The 20,841-nt window shown below is 41.6% G+C and overlaps 1 protein-coding gene across 7 annotated transcripts in view; it reads left to right on the forward strand.

Annotated features, from left to right (window-relative positions):
• Positions 1-20,841, forward strand: part of ADIPOR2 (adiponectin receptor 2) — a 104,283-nt gene that overhangs the window by 41,174 nt on the left and 42,268 nt on the right. For 4 of the 7 annotated variants that reach the window (XM_089671823.1, XM_089671820.1, XM_089671824.1 and 1 more), the window contains one exon: positions 4,548-4,786. In XM_089671823.1, coding sequence (XP_089527949.1) covers positions 4,613-4,786 — 174 coding nt within the window. In that variant the 5' untranslated portion in view covers positions 4,548-4,612. Of the gene's footprint in view, positions 1-2,348; positions 2,646-2,817; positions 2,944-4,294; positions 4,413-4,547; positions 4,787-20,841 lie in introns of those variants that run through there. The other 3 variants (XM_089671821.1, XM_089671826.1, XM_089671822.1) reach the window with 3 other exon arrangements.

A 20,841-nucleotide genomic window follows, 5' to 3' on the forward strand; every position in this document is an offset into this window, starting at 1 on the left:
CAGCTATAAAAAATATATCGTAAACTCAAAGTTAGTCATAAATTTAAGCCAAAATGTATTCTGCTACATGTTTTTGGTAAAAAAAAATCCCGTGCATTAGCGGGCAAACTGGCGCTATCTAGGAGGGGCGCTAACACTATCGGAAGTCACCAGTGACACTAATACAGTGATCAGTAAAAATCTGTTCACTGTAATCAATGACACTGGTGACAGGGCAGTGAAGGGGTTAACTGGGGGGGGAGGGGGGCGATCAAGGGGTTAAATGGGATTACTGGTGTACTAGCGGGCAATCTGGCGCTATCTGGGAGGGGCGCTAACACTATCGGAAGTCGCCAGCGACACTGATACAGTGATCAGTAAAAATTGGTTCACTGATCAGGGACACTGGGTGACAGGGCAGTGAAGGGGTTAACTGGAGGGGGGGGCGATCAAGGGGTTAAACGGGATTACTGGTGTACTGGCGGGCAATCTGGCGCTATCTGGGAGGGGCGATAACTCTATCGGAAGTCGCCAGTGACACTGATCAGTAAAAATCGCTTCACTGATCAGTAAAACTGGTGACAGGGCAGTGAAGGGTTAACTGGAGGGGGGGGGGGGCGATCAGGGGGTTAAATGTGTCCTAGAGTGTTCTAACTGTAGTGTAGTGCTTGTGTACTCACTTTTTGGATGTCTTCTTCTCTGTCTGGAACGGAATGTGTCCAGGCAGAGAAGAATGACATCATATCCTGCCCTGTGTGTATGTCAACACAGGACAGGATAGGACAGGGACCGATCATGTGATTTCAGCCAGAATCACTGGCCGAAATCTAATGATTGATCCCTCCTGGATCAAATAGTGTCACCCGCGGGTCGGCGGGAGCGCGCGCGCGCGCCCTGCCGGCGAAAGTGTCGGGAGCGCGGAACCCGTTTTTAAACGTGGTTTTGCGCTCCACTGCCGCCCTGCACACGTATATACACAGTGGCAGGGTGGCAAGCGGTTAAGGGGACCAGACTGGACAGTTAGTGTGAAAGGGGGCATATGGATACATAGATATATTATTATTATACAGGATTTATATAGCGCCAACAGTTTGCTCTGTGCTTTAATATAATATAATATATATTCTTAATAATATTTTTTTTTAAGCTGATATTTAATCTGCTATTTAATCTGCTACTGTTTGTTTCCCCTGGTAAATCACACACACACACACACACACACAGTTTTAAAATGACACCTTTCCATTTTCATTACAAACTTATTTTAGACTGAATGACATTATCAGTGGGTCTCTGTTCTTTTCTATGCAGTGCTGGTAGATCATGGCTGATGGGAGGGTGCTACACATAGCTTTCTGAAAACCTCACCACTCCCTTCCTCAGTTCTGTTCTCAAGAGTCCTCAACCCTGATGAAAGCAGTGGGCTGGCTCTTGGGAGGAGTTATACAAATATCAAAATGCCTTGATGGGGAAATATCAGTCTGGAGCAGTGTTTCTCAATTCCAGTCCTCATGGACCCCCAACAGGTCATGTTTTCAGGATTTCCATTATTTTGCACAGGTGATTTGATCAGTTTCACTGCCTTAGTAATTACCACAGCTGTTTCATCTGAGGGAAATCCTGAAAACATGACCTGTTGGGGGTCCATGAGGACTGGAGTTGAGAAACACTGGTCTGGAGGAACATGTGTTCCTAAGTAGACTGTATCGGCATTCAGACTGCCCACATGCTGCTGAGCATCCATGACTGAAAGCACTGAAATCCAATGAATGAAAGGGGCGAGCTTAGGACAGACAGGCTGGGGAGGAAAGAGCTAGATAATGATGGGTATCCTACAGCCAAGAAGTCAGCTGGGCTGTAATGTACATTGTGAGAGGCTCAGAGTGTGCAGTAGGCAATTTCAGTACATTTCAGGATCCTGTACAACCCCAAGTCTGAAGGGAAGGCTGGAGTTCAGATGTAGCAACTTCATTTCAAATGTCATAATCGGACAAGAACTGATCAGCAGAATTGTTACATGACAATAGAATATTTTACCGAATGCATCTGATTCCCCCCCACAACTTATCACTGAGCATTTCTAAGTGGCTGTCTCCCCCCCTCACTTCCTAAGCCCTGCCCTGCTCTGCCAGTTGGTTAATCAGCCCTGAGCGCCTTTTCCTCGTTAATGCCTTGGACTTTTCTTGCATATTTAAGCTGCTGATTATGAAAGCCATGTGATCCCGTCCCCCTGGCAGCGCAGTGTGTTTGGGTATGCCCTTTTCTGCCAGCTCGGCAGAATCTTCTCCGAGGTCAGAGCCTGTACAGGAGTGGCAGTTAGGACCCAGATGGTTGGCTGTGCTTTAGCTGAAACAGAGCGTGCCCTGTTAAATGTTTCCCCTTCCAGCAGATGTGTGCAGAGACAAGAGAGCACTTCTCAGAACGTCAGCAGACTTACTTCTCCCAGTGCACAGCTGACTGCAACTCTTCAATAAACCAAAGCTTTTCTTTTAACCGTGTGTTTTTGTTGAGGAACGACAACATTTTGCTCCAGGACTGCAAATGCCTTCAGTTGATTTTTTCCTCTGCTTTTAACGGATGTGGTTCCTGCGCCCATACCCCACCGTTTACTCTGTGATCAGCTGTTTCCTTAGCTGTACAGATGCTAAAATTCTGCCTTTCAAGTGGTGCGTAAGATTTTATTGCTGAATTTTTCTAGATCACGATAGAATTGTATTGAGGGATTCATATTGCTGTGTGTGTGACCACTCTAGGATCTTTTTAGAGGAAAGTTTTTCAATTTTTTTTGGATTTGGTAGGAAATGTCTACAGATGGAATAAAAGCTTTTTCAACATTTTTTGTACAGTTTTTTTGGAGTACTCGTGAAAATTGATGCTCGATTTTAACCCAACACTAATTTTTAAAAGAAATACACCCTGAGAAAAATGATTGGTCTTGGGGAGACTGGGACTATACTCAACACTGTGAGTGTCAAAGACTTATCCATATTTCTTCGCTTTCCATTTCCTAGATAGCCACTGATATATGTGATACCTTATGACAATTAAATTGTTAAAACAAGCCCCCCAATCCCTTGTTTTTAGACATAACACCATTTGAAGTCTTGCGCATTGGGGCTGAATTACTAAAACTGGAGAGTACAAAATCTGGTGCAGCTCTGCATAGAAACCAATCCGCTTCCAGGTTTTTTTGTCAAAGTTCAATTGTACGCTGATATCATGCTCAGCTGCATCTAACTGCTCTTCCGTTTTTAGTAAATCAACCCCATAGTGGGTCCCCCCCCACTGTAGTCTTGTTCCACTGTATGTTATGCTTTTAATATGGTTTCACTTGGAAAAGACTTAAAATATATTCGTGTTTTGTTATTTATATCTTTTTTGGGACACCTTTTTTGTTTCTAGTACGGTGCATTGAAAAGTCGCCCTTCCCAGTGTCCAGAAAAATTCACCATTCATAGGATGTACAGTGGTGCATGAAACATGAACTACCTTTATGGAGAGTTGTTAAAATAGTGGAAATGAGGTTTGCGTTCTCCCTCTCCAGTGCTCTGAGGATATTTGATGAGTATTGGCTACATCTGTCATCACAAGTGTCCTCACAGAGAGGAAAAGAAGTGTCTGACCAGGTCTGTTTAAGCACTCTGACCACTGCATTCTGTATGCCAAGTCTGGGGCCTGTTGGGACTGCTTCATATTTGTAGACAATCTCCACTTTAAAGTAGCGTCCAATGTCTGGCTATTATTGTGACTTCAGTTGGGCCTAAAACTACCCTTTTACCAATGTTATCCTGCTGTATCCTTGCTGAGCTTCCATCCAGAAACATCCCCGATCGCGCGTGTGCGTGCGTGTGCGTGTGTGTGACATTTTTGCACTGAAGCGTTTTGAGTCAAAAAGATCATGGATTGTACAAGATGTTGAACGATAAAATTGCTACGTATTGTTGTTCTGTGAATTATAGAAATGTAATGGGTTGAATTGTTTACTTTTAGTATTAGGTGTTATCAAGCCATTTCTTATGCTTGATATAAAAAAAAAACCTCCCTTGCGGAAGTAGTGCTGCAAGAACATGAATTGAAGTGGATAAAAATAGCAATGAGTGTGACCAGAATCGTAATTGAATGTTGTATCTACAGACCAGCGATCTGCTGCTGGAACCTGTGAATCACAGGCCAATTTACTAAACACTTTGGTGTAAAGTATAAACCACTAAATGTCACAATAATCATGTAATATATTAATGTATTTACTGGGTACTAGGGTCTAACGTTGTGTCACCAAATACTGATAAGCTATCAGATCTTTCTAGTAATGGATAAATTAGTAACCTTTATTGCACACAGGTGTATATATAAGCTGGGTGATGCATGTTCACAGTCCTTTCCCTGAGGTGTACTGCATGCCACCAGAATGTTCCCTTGTCACCTGTGCCTTGGTAATCTATTCTATTTTTTGCGTTGTGTTGCCTTTGTTTTCGTGCGTGCGTGCGTGTGTGTGTGTGTGTGAGTTTTTTTTTTTTTTTTTTGCTGCAAGCTATCTACTAAAAACTGTTGTTTTTTTTTTATTTCAGATCTTGCCCGTGGCGCTGCCTGTGCAAGCAGCAAAACGTCTGATACAGAGGGGCCCCCACATCCCATGAGCACACAAAATCGAGAGAAGGAGGGGAGCCCTGCCTGTCCGGAGTCTGTCCTGAGGCTGCGTAAAGGACACATGCCAGTCACCTCCGAGGGCACGGACTCACAACATGACCAGTATGACGATACGTGTGTCCTCCTGGCTGGCCCACCTCCATCTGCTCCCGAGGACAATGTAAGCTCATTTCTTTCTGAAAGGGGAGTGGGGTGTTGTGTTATAGAGATCAGGTTTTTCATATGTGGCACTTGTTTTGCTACACTTTGCTAAAACTTTTTTTCGGGGGGAGGGGGGGATGACCAATACGCCCTTCTTTTTTTTTTTTTTTTTTTTTTTTTTTTTTTCCTTCCAAGAAACAATGATAGACCAACTTTATTTATTTAGTTGTATGAAAAAGTATGACCAGACAATAGGAGATGCATTTTTGTTGGTCTCTTTTCTGTACATCCACTCCTCCAATAAAACCCCACAGCTTTTATCTTTTTATTTTGTAAAAATAACATGCATTTATATTCTCTGCAAAATAGGGCTGAAAGAGAAAGTGTAGCTGAATACAAGTGTGCTGTGTTTTTTGTTTTGAGTTTTTTTTTTCTTTTTGACTTTGACTGACCTTTTTTTCATATGACACTTTGCTGTCCTTTCAAAAAGATCACATGACAGTGAGCTGATCCATTGTTTGCCAAGCCAGAACTGGGAAGGAGGGAGGGACCATGTATGGGTCATATGAGATAATTAGTGCTCTGCATTCTTGCTGTTATGAATCAACCCAGTTGTGGGACACTCCATAAAATGACATATTGGTGGTCGTTGAGGACAGAAGTATAACAGGCTTGAATGGCTATTAATAAGTGACACACTGTTCATGAGCCATAGGTGCATGCTTTGAAGTGCACGCACAAAATGGCCAGGTAGATGTATGTTGTGCCAAATATATGGTGGTTTTTTTTCTATGGCTAAACCTAAGTACTGTATAGCCGTTGACCAATTTTATAGATTGAGCAGTTAAAGTTTTAATGGGTTTTTTTGGCAACTTCGGATCTATTGTGAGCAATCTTGTAATAGTTATGACTTTGTGGAAATGACACTAGAGTCTTGAACCGCTGACAGTCTTATAGCAAAACATGCGCAGGCTTATTGAAGGTAAACCTGTCATGACAGAAGTGTGGGAGTTTTTTTTTTTTGTTAATAAGGTTCATGGCTGTCATACACATTCTATGGCCTCTTTACCTATTTAGTCACTGACCTAGAAAAACTTACAACTAGGGAAAGCCCGAAGTCCTTGCCTATATGCCTGTTGTAGGCCTGTTAAGCAGTGAAGCTGTAAGGCTTGGTTCACACCAGTGCAGTTTGCATTTTGTCTGTTTTTTTGCGGTGCATTTTTGTGTTTTTTGTATTTCAATGTTTTTGTTAATTTATAACCCTTTTAAACAGGAGCGACAAAAGACTCCCATGCAGGAGATATCAATTGCATATAAAAATGTTGCGCTTTTGATACGTTTTTTTTTTTTTTTCTGGCCAAATTGTTGCTGGGCAGATTAAAAACTTATCAAAAAAGTCTGAAAAAGCATCAAAATTGTACTACATGCGTTTTCTTCAGCTTCCCCATTGAAGTCTATAGAACCAAACCTGTTGCTTTTTATTAAAAAAAAAAAAAAAAAAAAATCCCTGACCGTTTCCAAAAACGCAGCGACTCAAAATTGCATAGATGTGAACGTGTCCCATAGGAAACAATGTTAAATGGACTGTAGAGCATTTTTCTACAAAAAGCACTAAAAATACAATGGTGTGAACCAGGGCTAAGTTGATTATGTTGGTCAGGTAAGTAGATCCTTAAAAAAAACAAAAACCAGCACTGGCAAATTCTAGATTTTTGACAACTGTTTTTACTTTAATAGGCAGAGCTGTGAATGACTCCTCTCAGCCAGCCAGTCGAAGTGATTTGGTTTTTGTATGCTCAGACTAATGAAAGCTGCTTTTTGATTGGCTACGTCACACAAGTCCACATTACACTTTTTTATGCAGTGCAGAAAATGCCAATGTACTGGCAACAAAAGAGGGAATTTTATTGTCCAGTAACTTTCCCAAGCTGTTGCCAGCATTTACTGTGCTGGGCTCGGAGATGGAATGCACTTCTGAGAAAGTACTCAGTTTTTATAATCATGTGAACTTTGTGTCCCCTGTGTAGGACAAAGTGTAGAGCAGGGACTGGTTGGACTAGATATGAATTTATGTTGCTGCTGCTTATCTGTCACTTCTTGCTGTGTTGGACAAACTGTACTTCCTGTTGTCTTTTGGTCACATTCCCAGAAGTTGGGTGCGTTCTGTCTTACACTCCACCTCTCCAGCATGTCACTGCTGGGCGTCCTGAACCAAAGCTTGAGCTGTCTTTCGGCACAATGTATTAGGCAGGTGCACATTAGTATAGAAACGATTTCCGATACCATATTTACAAGAGACCAGAACAGTGATAACTGGTAATTCAGGTTATCTGTGAGCAAAATAAGAATTACCAATGATGACATGATCTGTTAGCATTAACAAAGCAGTTTTGTTTTGTCTCTCCCGTAGCATAGTTTTATGAAATGTCGCTCCTGTCAGTAGATCCGGTTGATGCTGTTCAGCAAAAGTGGCTCAACAGGGGTTGGGACAAACCATATAACATGGCTGGGGGTGCTTACAGTAGTCCACTTTTACACATCTGGTTTAAATTGAATTTTTTTTTTTTTCAAAAACATTAGCTGTGTTTAGGCTTTGTTTACTTGGAGCTTTTTTTTAACACCAGATGACTTGGGGCTATGCTGGCAGCTATGTTCTGCACAGCCCAATACGTAGACAAGGCAAATGTCTTCTTTTCAGTGGTGATAGTTCACAACACAGCTTCGCTACGTTGCACCGTGAAAAAAAAAAAGACCGCAAGCAGAACTTTTCAACTTCAAGCAGCGCCGTTTTTAACGTTACTGCTGTGAATAGAACTGTATTGAAATATCACTTTTGACAAATAAAAAGGAAAAAACAAACAAAAAAAAAACCTGTTCAGTGCGGTGAGGTCAGCAGCTCGACAATGTGTATACCAGTGCCCATGCTATCAGGACAGTTTGCTGTTGTGAAAAAGCCCTTAAAGTCAATATAAAGCAGACATTGTAGAATTATACATTCAAATTACTTGGGCCTCTCCTACTTCACAAATCAGCTCTTCAGAGGCAGGACATGGCTATGGCTGGGTCTGAGCTTGGGGTTCTCCTCCAATTAGCAGGAAGAATGAGCTTAACTAAATGCAGAACTGAAACATTTTGCAGAGAGACTACTGCTTTACTGCTTCCACAAATACACCAAGGATCTTTGTTTTCTTGCAGCACGTTGTAGATGAAGTGTAAATAATTTCACACACTTTCCTTTTTTCTTTTTTTTTTTTTTTTTTTTTCTTTCTTGCTTCTGCACTGTATTTAGCAATGTTATGAATATGGAAGCTGATCTCCATCTTTTAGCGAAGTTTAAAATTGGTTATTAAATCCAAAGTTTTTTTTATATATGCATTCTCCAATACCTGTTCCTACCCCCACCCACATCTCTAAATGCTTACCTGAGTGATCTCTCTTCCTAGTCTCACAAATGACGGAGATTGGCAGGTGCCATTGGCTCCTGCTGCTGTCAGTCAAATCCTGCGAGGAGGGAGTGGGCAGCATGGCTGTGGATGCAAAGCCTGGTAAATCATGCTCATGCTGGTAAAACAGACTTTGATCTGCATTTTTAGCCAATGGCTGCAGCACTGATCAGTGTGTTCTGATGAGGGGGTAGTCCCAGCTGTCAGAATACAATAGGTCAGCGGCAGAGCTCCCTTCATCCACATTGATTGTGCAGGGATCTTTTTCAGTTAAATGCTGGTTGAATGAAAAAAACCATGTACCCTGCTTTAGGCTGGCCATACATATGTTTTTTTGTTTTTTTTTCTTGGGGTTGAACAACTTCTGTTCAAGCACAGTGGCCACCCATGAATTGAAACTTGGCTGGTCCCTGCTAAACTAGACTAATTTTGATACATGGATTCCAGCTTTATGTTTGTAAGATCACCTTAAAGCAGAACTTCACCCAAAAGGGAAGTTCTGCTTGTGTCCCTCTCCCCCCCCATCCCCTCCTCTTTTTTAACATTCAAAACTTTTTTTGGGGGGCACCTGGTTTGGGAGGTACCCACTTCAACTTGGTTCATCCCTCCCACCCACCCCTTCACCTGCAGCCTTCTAGGACACATCACAGGTCTCAGACCACGGAGCCATTCACAAAGCACAGCGTGGCTTGTGCTTGCACAGTGTGAAGCCGCAAGGCATCACAGCCTCTTTCCCTTGGCTTAGTTCTCAGCATCTGGCTGGATCCTGAGCCCACTCATGAATTGTCTTGGGTGAGGTCAGCACTGGATCCCTGGACAGGGTAAATGTCCTTTTAAATTAAGTCAGCATCTACAGTATATGTAGCCACTGCCATTATTTTTTTTTTTTTGGGGGTGGGGAGACCAAAATTCAATTGAATTGAATTGAAATTCAAGGTGTTGGTTGTCAACTTACCAGAAAGTACATCATGTGAAAACTCCGCTAAGTTTGTCTAGTCTTTTGATGTCTTTTGTATTCCTGAAAAAGCTGTTTGTAGAAAGGGAGAAATAAAAGTTTGCCCAAGGGGCGAAAATCCAGCCACAGATTGATTCAGCTTGAAAGAGTAATATGTGCTGTGTTTAATGGAAGCGCATTCATGGCGTCAGCGGACAAAAGATGCCATGTGTCGCACACAAGGACCATCGCCTGAGGAGTGCTGGAAGGAACAGGGCTTCAATCTGCACACACAAAAGATCTCATTTTCTTTGCAATTCATTTCTGTGTTGGGCCTAAAATAGACAATTAGGCAACACTGCTTTTTTGCAAAAAATTGCATGCTGGTTTTATACTTAGCCCTGTGGGGTAATAACGCCATTTATTATCCATCTATTCTATCAATCTAACTACTAAAAAATGGTAGTCTGATTTGTGGTTGTGTATTTTGTGGTTGTGTATTTTGTGGTTGTGTATTTTGTGGTTGTGTATTTTGTGGTTGTGTATTTTGTGGTTGTGTATGTGTGGTTGTGTATTTGTGGTTGTGTGTATTTGTGGTTGTGTGTATTTGTGGTTGTGTGTATTTGTGGTTGTGTGTATTTGTGGTTGTGTGTATTTGTGGTTGTGTGTTTGTAGTTGTGTTTTTTTTTTTGGTTCTGTGTTTGTAGTTGTGTTTTTTTTTTTGGTTCTGTGTTTATAGTTGTGTTTTTTTTTTGGTTCTGTGTTTGTGGTTGTGTGTTTTATAGTTGTGTTTTTTTTTTGGTTGTGTGTTTATAGTTGTGTGTTTTATAGTTGTGTTTTTTTTTTTTTGGTTGTGTGTTTATAGTTTTTTTTTTTTTTTTTGTTTGTGTGTGTTTTTAAAGCTGAACTCCAGAGAAAAGGCAAAATGCACAGATTAAATGTGAGGGAGCTGTTTTACCTTTATATATTTGCATTTCTGTCTATCCAGTTCTGAGATTTACACAAATCTGCCACAGTCAGGTGGATGACCCCACTTGCAGATTATTAATACTTGATGTGATGGCTGCATTAGTTTCTTTTCCTGTTTGGTTTTTTCATTTTAAGCTCTGTTTGCTTTTATCTTACCCTGGTAATCCTGCAGATAACACCCTTCTTGTCCCTGGATAACTGTACTTCTCCTCCACTGTATCTATGGAGGGCTGCTCTACTGATTTTTCACTCCAAACATGTCCTTTTCTCCATCTCTATGGGGTGCAAGGCAATTGGTCGTTTACAGACGGCTGCTAGGAAGGAAGATATTCTTAGGTGCGATTCACAGGAAGTGACGAGGACACAGCATTTCTGGCAAGATTAACAAGTATTTTCTGAAAATGTTTTTGGCTTGAGAAACAACTAATGCATCCATAACGCCTAAGGACTGTAAGCTGCAAAATATTGCATTTTTCATCTTTGATTTGATTATCCTTTTAAAGCAGAAATTTAATCTGCATATATTCTGCCTTCTTGGTTTCTTTCCCCTTTATCAACTTGCTTATTTTTTGAATGGAACCTTTCCATTTTAGAAAATACTCTTATTGTAGTAAATGGCCTCCATTATTCAGAGAACAAATGAGAGAGGACAACTAGAGACCATCAGGGTGAGGAGTAAAAGGCTAGATGATGTTGGACTCCCTTCAGCCAGGAAACTAGCCAGGCTTTATCTAATGCACATTGTGTGAATCTCGCAGTGTGCAGTGAAATCAGAGTAAGCATTTTCAGACCATGCAAGATTGAAGGAAAAATGGGAGTTTAGTTTTATAGAATACAGTGGTTTCCTCTATTTCTCCACTGGCCTGCCTGTTGGACAGTGAATGAGAAGCAGCTGACTGATGAGCCCATCTGTGTCGCTCGCTGTCTTCTCCTATCCAGCATGTCCATTGTTGGCACTTGAGCATTGCAGTGCGAGGGATTGACTCCTTTGTCCTGTGCTCCCTCTCCAAGCCTGAGCTTTTCTATACAGTGACTGCAAAAGGATAATATCAAGTCTAATTCAGGTACTTGCACTGCTTGCATTAAAAAATACATGTAATGATTTATTACTGAAAACATAAATGTGTGTCTGTTCTGTCTGCCTGGATTTCAGCTTTAAATACTATGTTTTCACTGCTATTCATGTTTGATGCAAGATGTTTTTGGTGCAGAAATACCGCTGTTGGGTTTTATGGTTGTTGTAGGGTTAGGTAAGTGCATCTTATCGCTAAGGAAAGGGCTGTAATATACAGTAGTTAGGTGGTTGTGCCTAAAGCTGAACCTCCAGTTTTCCCTTCAATCTCGCACAGTTGTACCGGCTCCTTTCTTTTACTGAAATTTGATTGCTCTTACTTCACTGCACACTGCGAGCTTCTCACAATGTGCATTAGTAGCTGCAGCAAGTCAGATAACTACCCACCTCATTACCTGGGTAGTTTACAACAGCATCTAGCTCTTCTCTCTAGCCTGACTGTCTAGTCAGCCCCTTTCATTGATTGGATTTCAGTTTTTCAATCATGGAGGTTCAGCATCACATGTAGGTGTTTCCTATGGTGGTCTGTATGCAAATACAGCCTGCCTAGGTACACTGCCTACTCCAGACTGACATCCACCTATCAAGGCAGTTGGATATTCTCAAAACACCTTCCAAGAGTCTTCTCACTGCTTCTATCAAGGCTGAGAACTCTTAAAGGATAAGTTCAAAAAAATAAATGCACATTTTTTTTCCAGCTAAAAAAAAGTTGTGCAAATTTTCTTTTTTTTCTGGAGCCTATAAAGCATTGCAGATCGCTGGTGCCATGCAGGTCTCCTGCAGACCTGTCAGTGTAACTGCTTTCTCGTACGGGATGTATGAGCAAGTAGATATACTGACCGGAAAAATCAATGAACTACAATGCGTTCCACAGTACCGTGGTAGTTTATTTGAGAGCTACAAGCCGACAGCTGCTAAGGCTGTCGGGACTTGTAGTTCATTTGTTCACAGAACACTGAATGAATGATGCTGCCGGGTGGGCGGAGTTTTTTTTTAAGCAAGTCTAAAGGTTAATTTTTTTTTTTTTTTTAAATAACGTTATACTTCCCTAATGTGTGCAGTGGTTTTGCACAGAGCAGCATTGATCCTCCTGTTCTCGGGTCCCTTGCCGGCACACCTGGCTCCTCCTTTCTGTCTGATGCCCCCACAGCAAGCAGCTTGCTATGGGAGCACCCAAGCAAGCGTGTTCCAAAACCGCTGCTCCATATGTCCATTCACACACAGAGCCGCGACTTGGCCTCTCACACTCTCTCTCCTCATTGGCTGACTGGGTGTGATTGACAGCAGCGGGAGCCAATGACTTCTGCTTGCCGTCTCATCCAAGGAGAGGGCAGATAACTGGGACAGCTGAGGCTGTCGTGCACATTGCTGGATCTCCATGGGGCTCAGGTAAGTATTGAGGGGGCTGGGGGCACTGCTGCACACAGAAGAATGCACAAAGGTAAAAAATCTTCAGCCTTTACAACCACTTTAAAATTGTGACAGCTAGCGGGGGGGGGGGAGAAGATGCCCCACTAGCTGTCACAATGGGGAGCGGTCCGTTTGAAACATTTTACACCCTGAATAGGGGTTTAACATGCAACATGTTACAAAAGGTGAATTTATCCTTTTTAAAAGGTGTTGTTTTAAGAAAGCTATGTGCGGCAGCCTGACATCCCCTTCCACCAGCCATGATCTGCCATTGCATAGAGAAGATGACATCACTGGTCCTAAAATAATGTATGTAATAAAAAAAGAAAAGGATTTTTTTTAAATGTTAACTTACCTGTTAATTAGGTGGAAAGCAGGAAACTGGAAAGGTAAAATGTATGCAGATTAAACTTCAGCTTTAAAATGATTTGCAATGCTGACTGGGCCCTTCCTTTGCTTTTTTCCAAGGTGATCGTTAAAAAAAAAAAAATGGGACCCAGCTTAATTTCCCAGACTTCACCAACTGTTTGCTTTTTTATAATGTTTTTGAGCAGACACCACTCCACAAGATGTTTGATGCTAACAATTATTACTCGAGGAAGCTTCTTCTCAGCTCCTTTTTGATTTAGGTTCATGTTGTTACTAGGGGCCTGACTTAACGGTTAAACCCTGCCAACTGCATCTCCTGTGTCCAATGAGACTGACTCGGTTGTCGGTATTCTCTCTTTGAAAGGGGGGGGGTGGCATTTGGTGGAGCTTGGCCATCAAGTCAGAAATTGGTAACAAAGTGAATGTTCACTTTTAACTTCCATTGTGCAAGCTTGTTCCAAGTCTGAACCTGTATTGGATGACTATCTCTGGAGCCTGCACCTGTATTGGATGACTATCTCTGGAGCCTGCACCTGTAAAGTCCTCATTGGCAGCTCCTAAAATTTTGTCCTTAGCTGTTTAGTGTAACTAAAGTTCTGGCAATTTCATGTGTAAACCATAGTGCAGATTAGGAAGTAGTTTTGGTGGCGCACAAAGTCCAGGCATGTGTCAGGATGTGGTATGGAAATTGGGGGTTAATAAGATCTTGTTCTCCAGCAATGCTTGAGACGGAATTGGAAATGTGTCCCTGAAGTTGCTTTTGTATTTGAATCTTTTCTTTTTTCTTTTTTTTTTTTTTTTAAAGGTTTACTTTTTATGTCTTTGGGTAAAATTAGATTTTTAGGGGGTTTTATATTATTTTCAATGAACTACATTAAAAATGTAGTAAATCTTCCACGATGGGAGCGTGTGGTGAGACAGCTCAATGATCTACATGGCTTCAGGACACAAAATCATCACAAACTAATTGCAAAATATTGTCAACTATGTTTGAATGTCTATGAACACTGTAGCCCAGAAGCATATTGGTGTAATATATAAATTCTCCAGATCTCCAGAGGAAGGTTATATTGGAGAGGTCTGTCCCGATCCTCATGAACACTTTTTTTTGTGTTTATATCTCCCCTCCCCCACCTGACTGCTGCATATGGAACGGTCACATCTCAGCACTGCCTTCAATGAGAGTTCAAGGTGCCCTTCTCTGCCTTATCTCAAATGTCCAGCAGCATAGCCCTTCACACTCTGATATTTGTGGAGTGCTTGTTTAATACAATTTTCCTGCTTGAATAGCTCAGTCTGGATCCATTAGTTTCATTGTAATCTTCTATGTTTGTGTTCAGATTATTAATACAATGTAATGCTGGATTGGTGTGGGGTGCAGCAATCTTGTATTAACATCTGCAGTGTCCAGAACTCGTGTCTTGCAGCTATGTGCTATAGAGTTGGAACCAGGGGCGGACTGACAACTCATGAGGCCCCCAGGCAATAGGGGATCATGGGGCCCCTGTGTCCTTTTCCAAACTCAAAAAAGCCTATGAAAAAGGTACCAGGGGCATCTCATGGGGCCCCCTACTGAACCCGGGCCCTCGGGCAGTGCCCGAGTTTCCAAATGGTCAGTCCGCCCCTGGTTGGAACAGACTAGGGGGAAAAAAAGTGTTGTAACTGTCTTGTTGGGAGGTATTTCCAAAGATATGCCAACAAATAAATGAAAAGCTTCCTTTTCAGCTGGGTACACTGCTGAACCAGCCAAATTTCAATCTCTGTGTAGCCTTCTGTGTTGACAGAAGCTGGTCTAAAGATCGACTTCTGTTGAACTGTCCTGCTGGAAAGCCAGCATACAATCAGCAGCTGCAGCGCTGATCAGTGTATTTTGACGGGGGCAGGGGGGTGGGGTTTCGTGTCCCTGCTATCAGAGTACGGTGCTGCAGCGGGAGAGATTCCCACATCCACATCACTTGTGAATCTGTGAGCTTTTTTTTCATTCAGCCTGCTGGTTGAATGAACAAAATTCATTGGGGTGGACTTGCTAAAGACCAATAGACTGTGCACTTTGCCAATGCAGTTGCACTCATTTTCCCCAGAGCTTAGTGAATGTGGTAAAGCTTCATTTCATAAAGAATATCCAATAAGGTGCAAGGAAAAAATAATAATTTTGGCTTGGATTATGATTGGATAATGAAAATCTGCAGAACATTTACTAAGCTCTGGGGGAAAATGAGTGCACCTGCAAAGTGCATAGTCTTATTTGCCTTTAGTAAATCAACTCCAATGTGTACCCCACGTTAGATATTTGTCACCAGATCAAGTACGCCCAGTTAAGTATTTCTCCTCACCACCTGTTCTGGTGGCAAGTGTAAAATTTTAGATTTCTCATCTCTTTCGGTCATGCAGATCACCTGCAATTTTCAGTTCTCCAACACTGATCTTGCTATGCACGTGGGATACTTCCTCTAAATTCTAGTTTTTTAAATAGCCAAAATCTGTTTTTCAGTATGGCCTCTTGCATGCAGGCACCTGAGTCCATGCAATGTAAATTCCAACATATTTCCCCTACATGGAAAGCCCAGGTGCTACATACAGCCCACCCATAGATATGGATGGCTGTGTGTAGCTGTACTCGGGTTTACGCCAGTGCTCACATAGACACCAGTATAGCTTATAGGCATATGCAAAAAAAATAGAACATTTTGTATTTTTTGCATATGCCATACTTGTATTTACGTGAGCACTGACATATATGCCTAAAGCTGGCCATACACATATAGATTTTCCTTTCAGGAATATTCGTTTTTATTTTCTAATCGTTAGTGGGGTCAAATCGATGTTTGTGTTCGACAGCAGTGACGTGAAAATTCGAAGGGGTAGGAAGGAAAACTTTTCTCGCTCAAACGAATTGTCGGCCAGTGTATGTGGTTATCGTTCAGAAATTACATTCATTTTAAACTCAAATGTTAAAAGCAAAAGACAATTTTCGAACAACATTCGTCCATTCACCGAATGTTCAAAGAATTTTCGTACAAATATTCTCGTCCGAAAAGCTACACGTGTATGGCAAACTTTAGTAAAGTCATGCACATCCAATCATGTCTGTGCGTGGCTGTATGCAGAACCTGGGAATTGTGCTGGATCTACATTGCATGAGCTCGGACTTTTTTTGTGCAATAGGCCTCCGTTTGGCATCATGTTTCACTACATACAGTAATCTTAGGCAAATTTTTGGGGAATCTTTTTGGAACATTTTACTTACAGACCCTGCCAGTAACATAACTTCTGTTGCAGTCTCACAACACTTAGTGATACTAAAGGCTTACATTTATTTTTCTTTTTTTAAATTAACAATCATGTTGTACTTACCGCCCCTCCACCCTTCTCACCCCCCTCCTTCCTGGCTGTGATTGACAGCAGCAGCAGCCAATGGCTTCCACTGCTGCCTCTGTGCCAATGAGGAGGCAAAGAGCTGGGACAGAATCTGCTCTTGTGCACATCGATGGCTCAGGTAAGTATTAGGTGAGGGCTGTGGGGGGAGCTGCATACTGAAGGATTTCTTTTTTACCTTCATGCAATGAATGCATGAAGGTAAAAAAACACCTTCAGGCTTTACAAACACTTTAATCCACTATCTCCTAATTAGCAGCAGCTTGTCAGCCTGCTATGTGCTCTTCCCTGCCTGTCAGGCCTACCAGATAGACTTCCCATTATTGGGAAGCATTATCTTAGCATCGTCAGATTGCAACAGAATGTGCTTTTACTAGTAGGATCTCCAGGTAAGAAACTTTGTCTTCAGGTCTCTTTGTGAATCTGTTGCAGACTTACTGAAAAATCGATTTCGGGTGCCTAGAGTCCTACATGAGAGGTACAGTCTGAACATCACCTTCCAGAGGCTTGTCAATAGAGCTACTTGGGCACAGAATGCATCTCTTGTCATGGTCTTTGTAGCAGAAAATAAAAAAATATGGCTTTCCTAATCTTTATTTATTTTATGGTTTATTTTGTGCAGAATATTGGAGCGGTGACATATCACTCGTCCTGGAACTGTCCAGCACTGCTAATAACCATGTTTACCACCAGCACAGAGGCTGTTTTTTGTCTGACCTCACAATGGCATCCTGCCCATTTTCCCTGCTTCTGTGAAAAGCTATCTACAGAATTCAGAGTCCACATTCGCATCATCAGTTCTTGCTGTTTAAGTAGAACAGTGGGTACTATTCTTCTGGATTCTGATCTTTTGGGGACAAGACCTCAAACCACTATCATCTTGCCTTGTAACAATATTTTGCATTGTTTTACTTTTATAGCCCACGACTGGTACAATATAGCACCAGTTCTAGCCAATTCCTTATCCTGCCAAAGTCACAAGATTCAGAGTGTGGGAATTACATAATCTGTGTTCAGTGACTGCTAAACTTTAGTCATAATAAATTTTTCATTGCCTATTAAATCTGAATGATTAACGGATTAGAATTTGACTGGCATGGCCTGGCACACACCTCTTTGATAGCAGTTGATCAGTAAATGCCAGAAATTGCAGGCAATAGTACCTATCATTTTACTTTCCATATAGAAGCACACTGACCCAACACTTGAAAATTAAGACCTCATACAGAACATAGCCCAGAAATAAAAGTGGGACATATTGCCGCTTACCAGTTCTTGGATGTGGTGGCTGCAATAATTTTTCTTTATTTTCACTAGAATAGAAGGTCTTTTGTCATTGTAAAAAAAAAAAAAATGTATAAACCAAGCTTGATGTGTCACTTGCACATAAAGAACAATGCCTTACACATGAAGCACACCCCTTCTGGAGCCGCTAGTTCACTGGGCTCTCTGTTAATAATTTCATGACTGTGTTGAGTCTTCTACCACTATGACACACCTGGTTAAATTCACACTATTCAGGATTTTGACACCAGCCCCATCTTAAAGCGGAGCTCCTCCCAAAGTGGCAAGTTCCTCTTTAAGGCATCCTCCCCTGCTCCTGTTTGTGAAATGGAACTTTTGGGAAGGAGGGGGAAGCTGGTACCCAATTTTGACAGGTACCCACTTCTGCTCCAACCACCTAAGTGATCAGAATTGGGAGTTCTCTCCTCCCTCCCTCTTGCAGTCTTCTGGGACATGTGACAGGTCCCAGAAGACTGTGGGACCATTCAGCGTTCACAGTGCTGCTCACGCATGTGCAGTGGGCAGTAGGCTGTGAAGCCGCAAGCACTCAGAGCCGGGTGCAATTTTTGTAGCGGCAGACTTTTAATTTTTACATATAGGCCTTGGCCATATATTCGCAAACCGCTAATGGAGAATGAGGCAGCATGTGAGTAAGATAAAATAGTATACTGTTTACTATACAGAGTAGGTTTACACAAAATCTATCTACCTGTCTACTTAATACAGCTTAAACAGTAACAGGATCACTGAGGGTGCAGCTTAAACCGTGGATAAGTCTAAACACCTGAAGGTACGCTGCCAGTGGTTCACAGGGGTGACAATGCTAGGTCCAAGTCTGCCTGCAGGATTTTCCTTAGGCCAAACAGCCCTAAATAGAACGCAGATAGTGAATGCTCTGCAGAATTGAGATAAATAGGAGGGGAAGTCTCTAGATTGTTTGTTTGTTTTTTCTGCCAGCTATCATTGGGGCCCTTTTTAATGGTGGTGCACTACTGGTGAAAGTTGAAGTCACAACCTGCATCCAGTTTCAAGTACAACTTGATGCAGGTGTGATTTGTAGTATTGGTTTGAAGAAGATTAACAGTAAGTGGGAAAGAATCCAAAATTAAGTAATCTGTAATACTGGGACAATCCTCAGGTGATAACAGCCTACGGTGGATTACCAGTGTTAGATGCTAACACAGGGAGCGAGAAGTTATAACTATGATGGGCAATTAGAAGACTCAGTTCCTGCTGAACAGTGTGTGTTTTGGGTTAAGAAGCCTCTCACCAGTCCCCTCATGGTTCGATGACTTTAGCTTTAGTGAACCCACACAGGGATGCTGGTGATGCAGTTGACGACCTGCGAAGTACACTGGACTACATCTGTTACAATCCTCCTCAGCAGCATATCTGCCTCCATGATCTGATCTGCCTGATAAGAGCACTTGTAACATCCATAAAGATGTAGCAGTTGGAAATGCCAGGACCTGTGGTTCTTACATTAACAGTCTTAGAAGTTTGTTATTTATTTATTTCAGGTTCTTGTATAGCGCTGTCAGTTTACGCAGCGCTTTACATATATATTCTACATTCACATCAGTCCCTAACCCTCTAAGGTTTTCTTTCCTTTTTCTCTCTTAAAGGAACGGATTGCCAGTGCCTGGTTACTCACAATTAAAAACATTATAAGCATAAACAATAAAAAAAATTCTAATGAATAAGCAACATTCACTATACCTTTACAAAAAAAGGCATAAAAAGGTAATGAAGTTCCAGCTTTCACTATTGCAAAAAATTGTCTAAAAGGCAATTACAAGCTAAATTAAATATTCACATTAATGGCATTCTGGTGATCCTGCTAGTAACACACTTCCTGTCTTAGGGGTGACTACGCTCACTCTCTGCTGTATGTATAGAAGCTCTCCTTATTTGATCTACAAACACATCCTCCTCTCCTCCTTTACATTATCGAAATTTGGGGAAGTAGGGATTCGTTTACCCAAGCTAGCTTGGAAAGAAGATAACATTTCAGTTCAGTGCACAGGATGTTACAAGAATATTGACTTTCTGGCAGGATCAATGGGAATTTTTCTGTACTTTATAGCAGTGCACTTCTGCTGGTACATTAGTGTACCTAAATCCCAAAACAAATAGTTTATATATTTCAGCTTACCAGTCCTTGAATGCAGTGGCTGCATTAATTTTCATTTTTCAGGCTGTGCACATATTCAGCAAATACTCTATATATGCTGGTCCAAAAGAGAGAAGCCAACTGCACACCATAAATTCAACATAAACAGAGCTTTGTGCTACTTGGCCAGAACAATAAACCACTGGTGTCTTTTTGATCAGTGGGCAGTGTGGGGCAAGAATGTGCCCCTGCTTATGCCAGCCATAGACGGTTTGAAAATCAGCTGATTTTTCATCCGAAAGATTAATCGGCTGATTTTTGCACTGTTAGTGGGTTAATTGGTTGGCTGGTTTTAGGGTTTTTTGCACTTTTGGATTATCAATCAGTTGGAAAATTCGTGGAAAACAACTGATTTTCGAGACGATGTCCAAATCATACGATTATTTTAATGAAAAAAAAATATGCACATGAGCCATGACTTGGAAGGAACAGAAGTTTTGGCTGTTATATGGGATGAACTTTCTGACTTGGTCGGCCGATTTTTGTAGTCGTTGGTGGTAATGTCGGTTTAACGAACGACTAATTTTTTTCATTTATTGTTCGAAAAAACGTGCGGTTTTCGATCCGTCTATAGACTGCATAAGTTTTGTCACCCAGCCAGCTAAGGGGTGATCCAGCATATAGGGCATCAGATCTGTGGTTAAACTTTTGAAGCTAAAATGAAAGCGAGGACAAACTTCCTTGCCTTTCTTGTGTTGACTACTTGTACTTTAAATCCTCCATGTAATGGAAATCAACAAAGGCAGATATGTTTGAAGTCCGGTCTTTTGACAACCTTGGCTCCCTCCATAGATAAGTGGTGAAATGAGTAGAAGAGACTGGAAGTATGATTAGTAGTAGGATCACTAGGTGAAAATAAAGGCAAACCAACCTGAAAATAAAAATGTGACCGCCACATCTATAAACTTTTTCTGGTGTAGATATATGCACAGTACTCCATGTAGAGATTTTCTTTCTAAATGGTGCTATATTTCCTGCAGTCCATTCAGGTCATTCTGTTATCAACAGGCAAGCTGTCTGCAGTTTGTGTTATCTGTTATGAAGC

This window comes from Staurois parvus, unplaced genomic scaffold, assembly GCF_062004578.1.
Source record: "Staurois parvus isolate SC_StPar_1 unplaced genomic scaffold, SC_StPar_1.0 ptg000114l, whole genome shotgun sequence".
NCBI classification, from domain to species: Eukaryota; Metazoa; Chordata; class Amphibia; order Anura; family Ranidae; genus Staurois; species Staurois parvus.